The sequence below is a fragment of the Balearica regulorum genome, chromosome Z (assembly GCF_011004875.1).
Source record: "Balearica regulorum gibbericeps isolate bBalReg1 chromosome Z, bBalReg1.pri, whole genome shotgun sequence".
NCBI classification, from domain to species: domain Eukaryota; kingdom Metazoa; phylum Chordata; class Aves; order Gruiformes; family Gruidae; genus Balearica; species Balearica regulorum.
Genome location: NC_046220.1, coordinates 56,762,694 through 56,781,750, shown reverse-complemented (window position 1 = coordinate 56,781,750; position 19,057 = coordinate 56,762,694). Strand labels below are relative to the sequence as shown.

Here is a 19,057-nt window from a genome sequence, read left to right as displayed (position 1 = left end):
ACTTCCTTCTTCAGAGATTCCTTAAATGCTAGCTATACTATAGTGCTTTAGGATCTTCAGAATTACCAGAAATAGCAGAACTCATTGCACTTGTGACCTCAGATACGTGTCCACTTCTTAAAATATTTTTGATTCAGTACCACATACCAATACTTGATAAAGGTATCTATGTTTTGGAGACAGACAAACTGTTAGTACTGCAAAGAAATAAAGTAACCATGAATGTAATTCACATAAATTGCAGAAAACAAACTCCTTGGACTAATGATAGCTAGTTAATATATTTGTAAGCCTGGAATATTATACTGTTTTTCTTTGCCTGATGTTAAAAAACATTACTACACTTAATAAGATATTTTTTACTCTTAGACACATAAAAGAAAAAAGCTTTTGCATATAAGTCAAGGAGCAACCTAGTTAACATTGAAAATAACTGGTACATCTATAAAGCATTAGGGGTACAATCCCTTTCAATTGTAGCCTGTTTGCCTTTGACTTCCAGGGGAACAGAATGAGATTCTTGGAAAAACATTAATCTTTTAATGTAATTCTGTTAGGTAACATTAGACACTGGCAAAAAAGACTTTTTATGTAACATACTGGACTTTTCAACTAGTGCACACTCATGACACACCTCCAGCTGTCACTAATATACAAAAATTAAAAAGGACAACTTAATACGTCTACATTTAACATTACAGGAGAATGATAAAATAGATCAGAAATAATACAGATTGAGAATGCATTTAAATTCCACTGCTTTCAGTTTTTTATATGCTAACATTTTCCTTATGTTTTGCCAGTACTTGCCATGGATTCATTTACCTGAAATTTTCCTTTAGATACAGCTTCAATGATTCACAGATTTTATTTCCTGTTTGAGTTTTATTTGTGTTTTCTGAAGTATTTATACCAAAATAGTACAGTGTGAATATTCAAGCTCGCTAGGATCAGAGATCTTACCAAAACTCTGAATTTAATTTGATCATCCAGTGAAAATGCAAACTGAGAACATAGTGTCTTCAAGACTTGTAACAAAATTTTACTCTGACGAGCTATTCACACAAATGTGTAATTTTCTTCAGTTTAGTCCACAAAGCAGCAACTAGTATAACCAAAACACAGATTGTTAAGCAACAGTAAAAGATGTGTTATTTATTCCTTTGCAGAATTATTCTCTGTTAGTGCAGAATTTCTGTTCCATCAATGTTCAGTGTAACTTATCATGCAAAGAACATGAATGTTTTAGTGTGCAACAGCTATGAAATGTTTCAATCCTGGCCTTTTCTTTATCACAAACCTGTTATGTACTAAGGAACAGATGATAACAAATACATTGATTTTATAGCTATGTTTTAGTCACAGTGAGAAATTCACCAATACAAATGCAAAAACATTACTACAAAATTTACTCTAGACCATTCAAACACTATTTCCATATTTGCTATTTACTGAAAACCATGCCCATAACTTTTCCATGTTTCTTAAACATAAAGTCTAGAAAAGTATACAAAAGCAAGGTGTAAATGCTTCCAAACCATAAAATTTTTAGCTCAGTTTGCACGTAATTTTGCATTTCAAATAGACAAAATGGAAACGTATAGTTCATCGCCTTTATATCAGTTATTGTATCATTATTTTTTAAGTCTTTAACATTCACAAGTACTTCCAAATTGAGCATCTGGCATTGTGAAATAAAGCTGAAGAAATAGTATAATCGTAAACATTAACTTTTATCTGAATGTATTAAACTTATTTCCCTACTGACTTGGCATAAGCCGGTCTGGGCTTAGAAACAAAGGTAATTATATCTTTCAACTGTTGCATTTTATCTGTATTTAAAATCTATTATTACACCTATATTTATATTATATACATTTATATAACATCTGTCATATATTATTAAATGTACAATTTAATCAGAACAGATATGGAATATGAAGTATTTCTGTTTTCTCCAAAGAGAAAACTTTGTCAATTCCAAAAGACTGACAAACAAAAACCAAATTATTTTCCAATTAAGTGCTGTATATAGCATTAAAGATATTTTCCTCCAGATGGCTTCTAACCTATTATGAATCACTTTAAGTGCACTTCATTAATGATACAAATTTTTAACAGATGTTATTTCAACCATAATTTGCATTATTCAACACCAAAAAAACCACATCAAAAGATAAGTGCAATATAAGAATTTTTTCTCCTGGGTGGAGTTACATAGTAGCAAAAGCTTGAAGTCACGACTTGCTAGATTATAGCCTGAAAGAAAAAATGCAGTTAATATATGATTTTAAAAGGAAAATTATCTCCAAATGTTATATAACTATTGTAAAAAACTTTTCAAGAACCCCGTATTTTTCTACCAAGATGAAATATAATTCTAAAACTGAGCCATTCAGGTTTGAATCCTGGCTTTTTAATTTGTAGTACTGAGGATACTCTGTGGGTAAGATGGCTAAAGGTATGAAATATTTACAGAGTCAGACCTGTTAAATTGACTGTGACTCCAATTAAGCTGCAGTGTTTATAAAACATTCAACTATCAATTTATTAAGTCAATCTCATGCAGAAATAAATCAGGAAAGAAAACAGAGGGGAAATTACAAACTCCTTAAAATGAACACACATGAATTTAGGGGGAAAAAAAAAAAAAAAAAAATTGTAGAAAACCTTATTGAGGTGTCATTGGGCAAAAATCCTAATCCCAAACCTAGTATTTTCCCACAAATTAATATATCACCTGCAAAGTCAAACTTAATTAAACACACAATTTAGATTTTGATTGTAAAACCTATTAAACTCAATTATTTTAATAAATGCCAAACCAAACTATTAGAAGTCAAAAGTAAGAACACTTTAAAGAGACAAAGACTAAACCTATACTTAAAAGTTCCTTCATGCTGTCCTTACTTGAGTTTCAAGACAATAAGCATTGCTTTAAAAACAGGCAAAACATCCAGGAAGTTCGATCTAGATTGTTAACTTCTTCCAAAATGACCAAGGCTAGGAAAGACTGATTGCCACAAAAATATATACAGGGATTTTTTTTTTTCCTTTTTTTTTCCCCGAGTCAAATACATATCCCTATCATAATAATTTTAATAAAATAATTTTAAAAAAACCACCACACTGAAGAAAGAAATGATAAGACTTAACAGCTGGATGCGAATCCTATCATTAGGAACACATTGTGAACAGTGCATAGCACCAGGAATAAGTAGAACATAGTTTAGTCGGGTATAGCTGCTTATCTTGTAATTCTTCTTGGTTTTCTACGAAGATTCTGGACTTCATAATAGGATTAAACACAAACTTATCAACAGTTTAAGTGTTCCAAGTCTTAACATAAATTTCTGGTACTTTGTCAAAAAAAGTTATGTTCCCTTTAAAAATCACATTTAAATAATAGTTTTTATATTAATTAATAATATCTACTATTATTTAAATAATAATTTTGATACTATCTTATCTTCAAAACAATTATTTTGTAAACATCCAATGTGGAATCTAAAAGTCCTTCTGTACAAAATTTTGTAATACGTATAATATGATTTTCATCTTTCAATTTTGGCATTTTCTGAAGAAAAAAAAAGTTTGCTTAAAATTTTCACAAAAGAATTCTAGTTTTGGCTTTGACATAACCAGACTCATACAGAAAAAAATCCAAACCTCAAACCCAAACCTGTTAAAACATACATTTTTAATTTGATTTCTGAGAGACAGCCTCTACCACCATACATTACATTAAGACAAAACCCAAATTTAAATTTCTTCTGTAAAACAATATAGGAATTTGAATTTATATAATCAGTAAAGCCGAGAAGGAAAAAAAAAAGGTAAGATGAATAAAAACTAATCAACATGGCAAAAATACAAAATACAAAACCACAAATACCAAGAGGAAAAAAAAATTCAATAAATACTAGCTTCTTACAAAGCAATATTATTGTTTATATAATAAGTTTAAAATTAACTTTGGGCCCTTTTATTTTAAAGTTACATATAATGGATTTATCACTATATTTGGAGATCATGTTTTCACCCAAATATCTTTTAGCTTTGTATATGGAAAGTTCTTAACTGTAAGATTTGCAGAGTAAGAACAAGGCAAAAGGCAGCTGAGTAAGACATTTTTGTGTACTTCAAATTAAGATAATGCTTTCATTTTTTTTCCCCAGGTCATCATAAGGATCTTTAGGATTCTTAAGTAAGTAATTTCATAATAAATTCTCTATTCAGAATAAATGAAGAAACACCTAAAAATAATCTAAAGATATAATTTAGGCATGCTGTTTCTTTTCTTCCTCTTCACATGCCCCCAAATTAATATAGGGTACAGAGACTTTGCTTTGTAGACAACTTTATTTAAAATGTCAAAAGCCAGCTAATTTAGAATTATTTGAACTTTATCTTGACATTTACACTACAATCTGCAAAACATTCAAGTGTGTTAACTTGTCTTAACACAGGTGTAGAGCATAGGAAACAGGTAACACTCTGCAATATACCATAAAGACATTTCATCTGACAAAATAAAGCCATGGGAGATGTAGTAGAAGATTACAAGCAACTAAGATGAGAAGATTAAGAGCAAAAAGTAGTAATAAAATAAAACAAACATTTAGAGGCAAGCTAAGCATGCAGAACAAGCAAGAAAGAGTGTATGTGAAGAAGAGACAACTTACATGGCTGTTGAGAAGAGAGCTTCTGTGAGTGGACAGACCATCAGACTTTTGCAGTGTCTCAATCGCCATTTCAATCTGATAATAGATGTCATTAAAAAAAGGACTCAAGACAAGATAGTAAAAAAGCCTGATCAGAGAAGTTTTGACAGATTGCTTATAGATCAACAGAAATGTCTGCTTTATTCCTGGCTAGTGCTAGGAATACTAGGGTTCTACTAAAAGGCCTCATTCCAGAGTCCAAGTGAACACAAACGTCCCCAATAAGGTCAAAAAGGCATTTTGCTTGCATATATACTGCAGAATCACAGACTCAAAGTCCATTTTACCTTCCAACTTGCTCAGGAAATTTAATTGGTAGATTTATTGGTAAGCTGCACTGAAATAAAAATAACCCTGATTGATCAAAAATATCATTAATAAAATTAAAAAATAAATAGATCGCTAAACAGAATTTTAAGAAAGGCCTCCATATATTTTCCCTCCAGCTATATCAGAAAGAGACATGCACAGCTTGCAATACGAATTGAATTAGAAACAAAAAAACTTCAGCTCTCTGGAATCACAGAATCAAATCCCAAACCCAAATAATTCAATAGGCTTTTCACCATTAGCTTCACTGGGACAGGGCATCACCCTTACTGCTGCCAGCACCCTTTGAGTATCCCCAGCTGTCAAAGTAAATGGAAAGTCAGGAGTTATACAGACTGCAGGATCTAGCCTTTGGAAAATTCACAATAATTTTGCCTTTTAAAGGGAAAAGAAAATACAGCACTACTAAAATACAAAGCAGCATTTCTTCAAATGCAAATGTACGAATATTCTTGCATCCGCTCCCATTCTTTTCTTTTTTAATATCAATGGATATTTTGATCAGTTTGATAATGATAGCATTAAAGAAAAAAAATTTAGAACCTAACTGTAATTTAACTGGGCACCTAGAAGAGCAAAAACAATGATGAAAATGACAGAGACAATGGGATGTGCAGTAAGAAAAGGCATGCGATTAATTAGCTACATTAAATGGGTAAAATGAAAGCAATGGAAACCACCACTGATACTTTCAAAAACACTTATCATTCTCTGTAGAGACATTTTTTAATGAGCCATCCCTATACTACTTCAAATATCACAGTACTATCCATAATTTTAGTCACATAATTCATCAATATTGGCTGAATTTGCTCTCTGTATAGCAGAAACTGAAAAATACTGCAGTTGATATTTGTTAGCTTCTCCCTTTATTACATGGTAACTGACAAGTATTTTACTGTAATAACTGTGAGGAACCACAGTTGTTGTTTCTCTCTTACAGCTGTTTAACATTAGCTATACAAGCATTTTTATAAAATGTACATTAAAAATACATGATTATTATGTAAGAAAAGATACTCTTACATGGCAAAATTTTTTTTAATATTCTGATTTCTTCTTGCTTAAGTAGAAACTACTATGAGGTCAAAGTATTCAATCACACAGGAAAGATCAAATATTAAAAGCATGCCACATGATAAAAACTATGAGCTTAAAACATCATAGTAAGGTCAACTTACTATATACTGCAGCCATGTAATTTCCCTTCTTAACATAATGTTACAATCAAACAATGAGGACCATATACACCTTTAAATCCTAATTCCGAATCTTAGATTACTTGTTCCACAATGTTTAGTCTGCAGCAGTACTACAGCACTGAAGTTACACCTCCTGCTGCTCACTCCCACTACTGCACTACTCTCATTTTGTTCTGGCCCTGTTAGTTCAGAGAACCTATCTGTTAAAAAGTAGTAGTAAGCGCACTTGAAAAGTGTCATTACAAATGACACTTATTGCTTGTGGCCATTGCTTCAATGCTTTTTGGTGCTATGCAATGAGCTAAATAAATAAATTGTTCATTTTTGTCATTTGGGGGATTTTTCTTGCTGGAATTTCTTTCAGAAGTAGATTTCACCAGTATGGCCATTGCAGACCATGAACCTGTGTTCAATTTTAGTGCATAGCATAAGCCAAGCAGTGTTGGTCAGCACTAAAAGACATTAATTACTTCATCAAATTCAGAAAGATATGTGATCTATATTTAAAATGAGTCTTCATCATATTCTACTAGGGTCAACTTCTCAAGAGAAGTTGTTCTCACTATTAGTAATTTTATTCATTATTTCTAACCTAAATTTTTATAAAATGAACATTCAGCTTTATGTGACAGATCTGTATCTCTCTAATGACAGAAACCTTCTTCCTATGTAGGCTATATAACCACTTCTTAACTATTTTTGAGCATAAATTTGTTTGATTTGAAGACAGATTTTCTAGACTGTAGATCATTCGTCTTGCCCTTTCTGAAAATTTCCAGCTACTTGTCTTCCTCTATCGGTGTTCCTCAGGGCTCAATTCTAGGGCCAGTTCTGTTCAATACATTTATCAATGATCTGGATGCAGCAGTTGAATGCACCATTAGCAAGTTTGCTGGTGATACCAACCTGGGAGGTACCTTTGACTCTCTCAAGGGATAAGAGGCCTTGCAGAGGGATCTAGATAGATTGGAGCACTGGACTATGATTAATGGGATGAAATTTAACAAGTCCAAATGCGGTATTCTGCACCCGGGACACATTAACACTGGACACAAGTATAAACTGGGAGAGGAGTGGGTGGAGAGCAGCCCTGCAGAAAGGGACCTGGGGGTGCTGGTTGACAGGAGGCTCAACATGAGCCAGCAGTGTGCCCTGGCAGCCGAGAGGGCAAACCCCATCCTGGGATTTTCAAGATGATCTATGTGACACAGACTACCATGTGTACAGGCATTAAGAGCTACCTGAGTAAAAAGTTGTTTATATGAAGGATCTGTTTCTTCGAGCTTTTAAGTTCTAAGTTTTGGCCAGGGACTTTTATTTAGGCTCTAGAGAAACTAAACATAATTTCATCTCTATTCCAAACAGCATTTAAGCACATACACAGATTAACTACTTAGGTAATGCTGTGGGTTTTATTATGATATTTTGTGGAAAGACTATTAAAATAATTTTAAATTTTAAAATTATATTCTGCATAAATACAAAAGGAAGATTGATACCCTTGTATTTTTAGCAATAAGCAGTGAGAGATTCCAGGCTCAACTAACTACATATACATCTGAAATACTAAATGACAAAAAGAATTACACATTCATTTATTTGAATATGTGGACAGTCATACATTTCTCCTATTCTTCTCTTAGCAAGACTAAAAATATTTATTAAAACATTCTGACTGATAACTGAAACGTACACTATCAGTCCCACTGCAACTCCAACTAAACCATATTAAATGTTACGCTACTGGCAGGAAATGACAATCAGTTTGTATAGTAACATAAACATGAGCGGACACTACAGTAGAGCACAGTAGCTATGAAAACTATGATTGTAGACTTCTCCTTCAATTTGTTTGTCAACTAAAATGCTGCTTTATACTCTAACACAGTTGTTAATGATTAAGGGTATTTCCCCAGGGTTAAACAATTCAGCAGTTTGATCCGAGTATATGCATCTGGAATCCTACAATGTTCAGTCTTTATGTGATTTACTGATTCAGAAATTATTAACTGCTCTTGCTAGTTTATGTCTCAGTATTCATTAACATGTTACTAGATAAACAGATTACACATAGCAGTCTCAGATCTGTATAGCACAGACACAGTAAATACCCATCCCAAGCTCACTTTGAAAAAACCAGCCTTCCTCTTAGGAAGAAGAAAGAAATAGTACTTTTTCATTATTCAACTAATTAACTAATGATTCAGTGAATTAACACAAAGTATTTATAGTAAGTTGTTCTGAGGAGGTCAGGACATAAAGAAAACAATCCACAGAAGTTTAAGCCCTGAGGTTTTGCAATTAATCTGGATATCCTACAATTTATTTTCTTTATCTGGTTGCAGCTGCAAACCACCCTCCACCAGCAGCAAAGCAGGCAACTTCAGGTGGCATCTTAAAATTCAATACATTGTTGCATCACATTCAAAAAAGAGCTCCTGTCTCTATCTCCACAGGCACCTCCGATCTACAATGTCTTTTATCCAAAAGGTTCTTCCTTGGTTCTTCCAAACTTCCAAAGGTTTGCCCTTTTAAGCTTTAAAGGAGGTAAAATTCTAAAGGAGCTTTCATCACATGCTCTGTTATGAAGGAATTACTACTTCATCATACGTGTACAGGAAAGATTAATTTGGGACAGCTAGCTAAGTCCTGGGTACTTGTGACAACTGTGCTTACCTAACTAAGGTGTATACACATCATGAATTAACCTGAAGCTAAAGGATAAATGGACTCAAGGCTCTTGAAAACATGACGTTTTCACTCTTCTAGGATGCCACAAACATGCATTATTAATGGTGACTTTCAATTCTGTTTCAGGACAGAGTATTCATGTATGTCGTACTGTTTTCTGAAACTTATGTCAGAGGCTGTGCTAGGCAGACAAGCTTGCCCATGAAAAAGAAGCTTGAAAATGAAATAGTATTGATAACACTAAGAGAACCCAGGTCTAGCCTTTACAGCTGGAAGAATTAAAAGATTTGCATTCCTCACGATAAACAAAGCTGTAGCAGCACCTTTAAATAGGCTCTATGATATTTTGTTCAAAAGAATGAAACAGTACTATGAAGATACAAAGAAAGGTATTTTTTAAAGTCTGTTGGAATGAAAGAAATGGAAATATGCAGAAAGAGAAAAGCACAAGATGTAAAATAAGTGTAGTATATTACATATGCTGATCTTAAAAGAATGCTGATAAACTTTAACAACTTACGAACATTTTTTTTGTTTCCTAAAACTGTTAAATTTTTAAATATAACATCCAAGTTTAATATTCATAACAGATACTGGTCAAAATACCTGCTGCAAATGCACACCTCCAGTAGTCTGCATGTATATAAGGTGTACATACTGACTAATGAGTATAATATGGTCTCTAGTGATTACAAAATAAGATATGGAGTCAACATAGGGGGGAAAATGCACACCTAACAGCCACAGGCTGGAAAAATAAAAAAATATTTGGAGTTCAGGTAAGATTACTTTCTCTTTCCCAAATTGTCAAATGAAACATAGCTGCCCATGTTTATCTTCCTTGCTGGAAGTTCTCAAATATATGGTCAAACTGACCAAATTCACAATCTCTCCCCTGGATGATCCAGTTAGTTGTATACCTCATCTCTATTATATACATCTTCAAACAGATTCTAAGTGTTTTTTCTTTGTAGTTGTTTTCCCCATATTTGGTACAAAGACTCAAAGGAAAAAAAAACAACCCATAATCAAGTTGATTATAAGGACTTCTAGAACATACACATTCCACCTAACACTGAAAAACACAGGGAAACACATTGGAGTTACTCACACCAGGAAATCAGAATTGAGTAACGCAAAGTAAAGTTTAGTTCACATTATTATTAAAACCAAATTTGAAAACATTTATGGCAAGACAGCCTTAGAAAGAGGTAGAGTGGCCATTTTCGAGCAAATGTACATTTCATCAGAAACAAAAAAATGAAGTCCTTCAGAAAGGTGATGTCTCCATGACATTAATAATCAGCCTGTTATAAGAACATCAGTGGCAAGTCATCTTACATCTAGCTTATGCCTTTCCAAGTAAAATGAATTAACAGAAGTTCTTCTCACGGATTCGAAGATACCTATTTTTTAATATCTTGTGATAAAAAAAAATTGTGTTTCTTACAATATTTTTAATCAGTAACTGGAAAGCTATATTGGAATAAACTAAGTTTCCAACAACACTACATCTTGATTTTTGACACACAAATACCAGAATAAATATTCAATTGCCAAAACTGGAAACAACCTATGAGGTGTTACAGGGCTTTTCTGCAGAAAACACACCAAAAGCCCATGACTGAAAGCTGAAGCCAGAGTGCATGAGAAGAGAAACAAGGAGCATAGGCAGGTGAAGCCAGAATGCAGACAGGGTAGATGTGGCTGACCTTAATAGGGTCATTCTCCCTTTTCCCCACATTCCTTGTCATGTGAAAAGGGCACAGTCTCAACTCAAGACATTACAGTGGCACAGCAAGGCACTCAATGGGGCAGAGAAAGAAGTTATTTTGGCCACATTGCTAGACTGAAACCTCTGGAAGAGAGACGATGAAGCCATGATACTTCAACAGCTCTGAAGGAGAAACCAAAGCAGGAGGAAAAGTCTTGGAGGCAGAGGTTTAGAAAGGCACAGATGCACAAATCCTCTACACTTCCCATCCCTCCAGTTAATTCATACGACATACGTGTTTTTTTAGCAGTAGTAGCGATTAACCATTCTTATGACTCTTTAAAAAGAAGAAAAAAAAAAAGTCTGCCTTATTGTATCTGGAAATAGGTGCCTTTTTCACAAAAGATAACACTGTGCTCAGCTGAAGAAGTCATAAGTAAATGTCTTACCAGTATAACAGGTCAGACCAAATGATCTAATCATCCTTTGTAGCATAAAAATCTGTGCATCTTTGATTTGATCAGAAATGGTTTGTTTTATGCTAAGATGGATCCAGCTAAATGAAAATTACCAGAAAAGCTGGGGAATGGAGGGAAAAGTTCCTCTACCAAAAAAGAGATTAATAAATAAAATCTCATCTCAAACTATTTTCCAAATTATAACCCCTCCACCTTTAATGGACTATTTAAACATTTGTTACATTTTGTTCTTAAAATAAATACACTTCAATTAAAATTATATTATCAGGATATGGGCTTTTTTACTTTGGGAAAGGGTACCACCCTTGCTTTAAAATTAAGAGCAAATTTTGCACACTGTGCTTAGTACCAGAAATAATAATTTGTGGTGATACATTATATCCATATTAATTTTGCTTTTATTTTCAGGCACATTTAGATTAGCACTGAAATAAGATATATTTCAGTGACAGCATGAGTAGAGACCTCGTATGGTTGATGATGATTGATGAATGACAACTGTAATCACAGATCAGTCATAAAGCTTGTTAGAAAACAAGACTAATAGACGGGAGCCTCTCACTGGTTGACAAGCATAACACCACATTTATTACTAGAAACTATATAATTTTTTAACCTTGTGATATTATGAAATACGTTGATTAGATCATCCTGTTTTATCACAAGAACAGTCCTTAGACATTTACATATGGAAAAAAAATTGGAAGGTTATTTACATTTCATTATTAACATGGTAATCCAATTTTCTAGTTAGTCTCTTAAATATAGCTGCCCCTTCTTTAATGATAGCTGCCAATAAACAAAACAGACAACTCTTTCATACAGGTTTCAACATGCAAATTCACTTCAAATAGACATACGGCTAGGGTAATTCACTTCTTATTCAATGCAATCACAATTTATTCTTGACCAATCCATATACATTCACATGAAAATGGTCATTTTGGAAAGCTATTTATCTCCCTACTATCTTGCATAGAGGGTCTTATAATCTGAATGCCTTTCTGGTTTAGTGAAAAAACCCTTTTTAGTAAGTAGAGAAGTAGTTTAATAGGCCAGCAAAGATTATAATGGGAAGAAGCAATGAAATCAATGGGAATGAAATGAGTAAAGAAAATGCTAACAAATGTTCTTCATGCATACTAACATAAACCATTACTGTATATATGTTGGAATAGTTCTGATAGTGCACAATTCTTAATATTTGGCTATAAAAACACTGCTATTGCCTGGTATAGCTTAAGCAGGACAGCTTTCTTGTATGAAATTAGAATGAATGAAATGTTAGAAACAAAATATTAGCTCTTTATTAAACCTGAAACAGAACTCAGAATTACATTAAAGAAAATAAATTGAATATAAGACTTAAAAAAAAAGTCTTTGAGTCTCTTTTATTGAATTCCGTATAAACCAAATAGCATACCTGGTGAAAAGTAAACTATATTTTTAAGCTTCATTTACCTATGACACAGTGAATAAAATGGACTTTTTTTTATACATTTGACTTTTAACTTGAAACGGTTTGTTTGTTTAACTTAAGCTACATGTATCAGAAATAGATAACATCAATACAATTAACTTGCTTATTACAGAAGGTAATGATTTGATCAGTGAGGGTGAATAAGAACAAAACAAGTGAAGTTATCAGTTGAAAAGAGTAATCAGAACTAGTACCTCTATGGCAAAAGTAAAAAGAGCTTGCAATGACCACATGTGTTAGTAAGTAAATTCTTATTCATTTCTATATCCTTTGTCTCCACATGAAAATTCTCCAAACTAATTCAAAATTTGGAAATATTTTCTGAGTATTATGCTAGAAAACCAGCCTCCAATAAATTCTCTACACAAGAATGAAAAAATTTATAACTGTAAAGATCAAATGAGGATCACAAGTGAAACAAGCTCTACCTATCTACGGTGCAATCCAAATAAAATATTACATTGCTTTATTTTGCAGTTTAATTATACCCTCTAGCAAAATTAAAACAGACTTGGTGTATTTAAATTACAGTTTAAACTGAACCTTTTGTGTTTCAATTAACTCGTGAATATTTCAGATGAACCATACACACCAAGAGCCTAAAATTATAAAATCTAAAATCATGTTGTGTCCCACTTCCTGAGCACGAAACGTACTTCTAACATATTCTAATGTCTCATACTTACAGAACTACACTATACAAAATAAGTAACACCTTAAAAAAGAGAGGAAACTATTTTAGTGTTAAAAATGCAATTTAATAATTGCAATTTAATTAGCAGTATTTTTTCTGTTCTTAAAGGTAAGTTGATACAGCAGTGCAGAAGTTACTTGGAGATGTTTTATTGAAACATGAAGCAAGAGAAAGACATTGCTGAAGGTATGAACCTTAGATTTTGTTAAATTTTGGCAAATTTTACTTCTAATTTTGGAAAAGAAATCAAGATAGTTTTTTGCAAAATATAGCATGGAATTTTGATATCATTCAAATAATTCCAGGATATCCAACTTCAAAATAAGTTTACTGCTCTTCGCAGTAGATGCATTTAAATCTTACTTGATTTCACATTCAGTTAAGCATTTCCACTGACTGAATTCTGTTGTCAGTGAATAAAACAAAACTTACAGCAAAACACAAAAATGCATTTGTCTTATTTAATTAAGGAGAAAACTAGCATCATCTGGAAAAAAGGCAGTATTTGTATGCAACTGCAGAACAATCTGAAACAACTAAGAAAATACAGTAATATCATTGCCCTTTAAGTATTTAAAGAAACATCACTTTTCAAATTACATTCTCTCCAGAAGATCTATTCCTTACTTCTGCCTATAGAAAACTATTTGTTTTGCCTTTGCTTGGCAATCATAAAGCAAGGTGAAAAATTCCATGAAATATGTTCCAAATAAGTAAAATGAGAGAGTAATTTAAAGGAAAAAAGAAATCAGTCAAGTTAAAGTCTCAATTTTAATTAAATGAATATGAAAGAGGAATGTGACTTTTTTCAGAAACTGTTTTTCTATTAGTCATGTAAAATACAGACAAATGTTAATATACATTCTTTTTTATTTCATTACTCAAATATAAAACTCTCTGTTGCTAGGTGAAAGCTCCCACTATGTTACTGAAATTTATACTATTGATGAATTATGACTCTTTAAAATTTTTATTCTCAGAAAATAATACACATAATTTTTTTACAGTTTACAAAACTTTCCTATTTATCCACACCAACCACCTTAAGAATCAAAATAAAGAGACTTTATCAGATCATTTAAATTATCCAATGCTATCATAAACTTTTATCATAATTCCAAATGGAAGAATATTGGATTTTACTCATAACATTGGTTCCTAAAAGTGAAGTCCTCTAATTTCATTGCCCTTTTGAGTACCAATGAATCTGTATTATTAATGATGCTTTATCTCCTTTACTATATTTTTCAACTCTTCCAACTCTGTATTTCACAATTCTCTTCCCCATTACTTCCAAATGTCTACATCTAGACCAGAATACCCAGAAGAATTAGGTAAAAGTATTCATTAGGGCTATGCAGCAAAGCTAGACTAGGCATAAACCCAACTTCCTAATTGAAGTAAGGGCTGATTGAGTGAGCTCTTAAGGGAAAAGTTCTGTGTTTAAGTGTCCACAGTATTATCTATCACAGTTGTAACAGAATGCATCTTTCCCATAGCATTGTAAGACACTTCCACAATGAGCTTTTAATCTAGAACAGACTTTGGAGACATACCATAGATAAGTAAGAACAAAGTATTGAAAGGTAGTATCTCAGTATTCTGAACAATTGAAAATATTTTGAAATAAGCTACCAAACCTACACTAATATCAAGCAAACAAACAAAACAAATGCAGCAAAGTTACAGATACCTATCTGTGGCTTACATTATTTAACATTTACATCTAACATAGATATACTCAACCACACTGAGTTTTTCTTACATTTTCAGAATAAGTACTAAATGTTAAGGGAGGCTGTTTTAGTTCCCGACCAGACAAATATTCAGGTCAGACAAACTATCATGTGAGCATTCCCAAAGCACTCACTGATATTACTTGAATGCAAAAATTTCACCTATGAAATGTAAATACTCACCAGCTGTGAAGGGAAAGGTCTGCCTCAATTTTTAACTTGTCACAGTATTCTTACTCCTGTATCTTACATATATATATTTATTACTTATTTTACAAAAAAAAAAAAAAAAAAGCACTATGTAGTACTTATTCTAACAACATAATATTGCTATACATTCTGTCACAAAAACCATGTCTGTCTGCAAGAACATCTTAGTGACTAAGAAACTAGTTTCAAAGATTTTGCATCAGTGTGTAATACTTACTGTTGCTGGGGATGCCCGCGTTGTATGAGTCACTGAATGACCAGAATTTTCCATTGAATTGCCAATCAGATAGGTCCCTCCTGAGCTGCTAATGAGTTGTCCTCCTGTGACACCCATCTGAATCCCTCCAGTGCCCACCATGCTATGAGACGAGACCACTGTTGTCACCTGTGCAGAACTTCCTTGAGTATCAAAGTAATTTCCCCCAGTGTTTTGACTGTACATCTGGGTTTCTGTGTAAGGATAAGTTGTTGATCGGCTTCAAGAAAAGAAAACAAAAGGAAAATAAATAATTTTGTATTGTTCATTTAGCTGAGGGAAATGTTACAGTTCTAGAAATCTTATGTACAATAGCTATAACCAAATTAAGTGAGATTGGCAAACAATCCCTGCCTCCTCAGAGAATAACATTTAATCAAGTCATAGCACTAAACAACTTGTTCAGTGACAATGTTAAATCAAATAACCACCAAACCTTACAGAAAAAATTGTTAGTCTTACCTGAAGAGGAGGAAAGAAGGGAAGTATGACCACAAATTCATCCAATTATTAATATACTGCAAAGCAATTTATAAAGCTCCATCTGTTTTAACTTTTTTATCTGACAATAAAATTTTTAATTTTAGTCAGATGTTATATATTTCACATGCTGTGCATGTTGCAAAATTGCAAACAATTCATACAAATGTCAGCCAAGAGAGTCCAGTGTTCAAGAACTCTATGTAATCTATTGTTTTTAAACTCATTAAAGATCTTGGCTAAAGCTTGAAAATCTGAGTTCACTGGTATTTTGGGAAATGCAGTTATTTTTACAGAGTGAATTAAAAATTGGACATGAATTATGTTATGATAAAAACCTGCATTTAAGAAATAAAAGCACAATAAGAAATAAAAACACAACTATGACTTGTAAAAAGGTCACAAAGATGAAAGAAGGTAAAGGTATGCAACAGTAACAATAATAATATGATAATAATAATAATACAATAATACAATAATAATAATAAAGAAATAATATGATAAAAACCTGCATTTAAGAAATAAAAGCACAATAAGAAATAAAAACACAACTATGACTTGTAAAAAGGTCACAAAGATGAAAGAAGGTAAAGGTATGCAACAGTAACATTTTTAAAATTACTTTATGTATGAAACATTAATGCCTCATTAACCAGTTTACCTTAATAAACTATTCAGCTACTGAAACCTTCTATCATATGTTTCACTTAATCACTTATCTTGAATTACTACTCTTCATAGGTTACAATGTATTTATAGTTTTTGAATGTGAATTTGTTCCCATGTACTCAATTTGATCTTCAAATCAATGTATTTCAAAATTGTGAAGTAAAAAGCATTCATTATTTCAAAAGCCAGATTCCTCATTTTTGAAAAGTCCCTTTGGAAATATTATCCTGTTTCGTGACTGGTAAGCTTTGTGTCTTGGCAAGCAAAATAATAGAAAGGTCAAAAGGTAAAACCCAGTCAGTTTACCCAAACATTAATTTTCTTATTTAAGCATAAAAATCTGTAATATTGCTTGTAATCAACATGCAACACCATTTTGAAATTTGAACTTCTCCATTAACTTGGAGTTGCATGTGCTGAGATCCACTTAGTCCAAGTAAATAAATTTTAAAACTATTACGATGCAGAGAAAACACAGAGGTGCTCAATGTCTGCATAAGTCTCCAATTCATTTAGTATAATCAAACAAAACACAAAATTAGGCAACACCATGCAATTAAACAAGTTCAACAAAAAAAATTCAGAAACTTTTGTCCAAAAACCAGGAAGCAGCATCAACGTTTTATGCAGTGAACTGGTGATTAATATGTCCATGAACTGGAACAGGGATTAGTTTCTTACCAATATATAGAAAAGGTCATGGCAATTTACTGTTTGTTGTTATGGTTTTTTAATTATGAAAACTTACACAAGACTAATTTAATTAGTAAACAATGGACTTTAGCTTCAGAAAAATCATTACTTTTAAATAACTGAAGAACATATGGCACCTTACCAACAACGAAAGTCAGAACTTTTGTTGTTTTAACTATGGCCACAATAGTTTCTCCTTTCCTCTTCTGAGACCCTCATACTACATTATTTGCTCTCACTCCTCCCTAAGCTACTTAAACATTCTCCTTTTTATTTTGAGTATTTAAAAAATACTCAAAGATCAAAGATCAGCTGCAAGAAATTTGAAGTTAATCTAAAAGAGATGCCTTGCAGTCTACTGAAAACAAAGCGAAGCAGTTCTTTTAAGGGACTAATGCTCCAGTAGACGGTTTATCTATTAACATATCTTTTGGAAAGTTAAAATCAGTTGATCTTTGCATTGTAATAATCTATGTATAGCAAGGTAACTTCTAGCAGAGCGGGCGTTGCACCTCTCTCAGAATCACACAATTTACAGAATGTGAACAGTGCTATGCAGCAGAGGACAATTTAGGAAAACGTAGTGGTGGAAGCCCAGGGAAAACAGTGCATGCAAATGATTGCCAAGGGACTGAATACTGTAATTTTTCCCAAAGGAGAAAAGAAAAACTTGGTGCAGTATCAGGTAAAGGCACCAGGGGCCAGTAAGGAAAGGAAAAAAAGGACAAGGCCATTTTCAGGAGTAAAAATAGACATGGCTAGAGGAAAAAGACTGTTCAAAAGATGCAAGGAGAACAAATTTCACTTACAGAAGTGGAATTGGAGAGGCAGTTCTTTGAAGCAATGCAAACTCTAGAGAAGGTTCAAAATTTCAAATAGTTCCTCCTATTGAAACACTCTGAAATACAGTGTTTACTAGAATGTGGCATTAGAAAGTTCATCAAAGTTACTAGTAAGTTTGAAGTCTAAGTAGTTAGGCTGCAGAATCCTAGTTTCCAGAAGGATGTGCAAACTAGATGATGTTTAACCTGACAGCAAGTCACACAAAGTGAGACACTGCATGAATTCAATTTATTTTAAGCAAGCCCAGAACATGTGTCCAATGTTCAGATCCCTCACTGGAAATTAATGAGACCAATTGGACTAGGATTGCAAGGTAAAATAGTTCAAGGCATCACCTATGATGCCTTATTGCTTACATACATTTTATGATTTGCAAAATATAATGCTAGAAATAAAACACATGGAGTTGTGGTATAAAGTTGCTAATAAAATTGTATTTTTTGGCAGATGAAAACAGAAAATAACTTATTTCTAAGTTCAGTAAGCCCCAGCATTACCACGCAAATTAAGTGCAATGTCTTGCGTTATATTACAGACACTAACATAGTGTTACTGACCTTACCTTTTAGAGACACTTTTGTCTCTTCAAAGACACTGACAGTTTGAAGAAAGGAGACAAATAAAAGCACTGGCACAGAAAGAGTAAACCTTGTTGTTGTCCTCCCTTAGTGTTCAGTGTGCACATGCACACGTGGGAAATCATTTATTCCTAGCTGCACCTATGATTTATTCCCAGCTGCACCTATGATTTGGTTCTATGTAAATGTCAAGAATCTGATCTACTGACTACTGTAACTCAGTGTTCCTGCCATGCCATCATGTCTCAGTAATTTACATAAGCTGATCATGGCCCCAA

At 32.8% G+C, this 19,057-nt stretch overlaps 1 protein-coding gene across 3 annotated transcripts in view; it reads right to left on the bottom strand.

Annotated features, from left to right (window-relative positions):
• Nucleotides 1-19,057, bottom strand: part of RFX3 (regulatory factor X3) — a 126,890-nt gene that overhangs the window by 28,683 nt on the left and 79,150 nt on the right. For 2 of the 3 annotated variants that reach the window (XM_075741036.1, XM_075741034.1), the window contains exons 4-5: nt 15,478-15,736; nt 4,686-4,760 (exon numbers count right to left, since the gene is read on the bottom strand). In XM_075741036.1, the coding sequence (XP_075597151.1) occupies nt 4,686-4,760; nt 15,478-15,736 (334 nt within the window). The remainder of the gene's footprint in view (nt 1-4,685; nt 4,761-15,477; nt 15,737-19,057) is intronic. The other variant, XM_075741035.1, reaches the window with a different exon arrangement.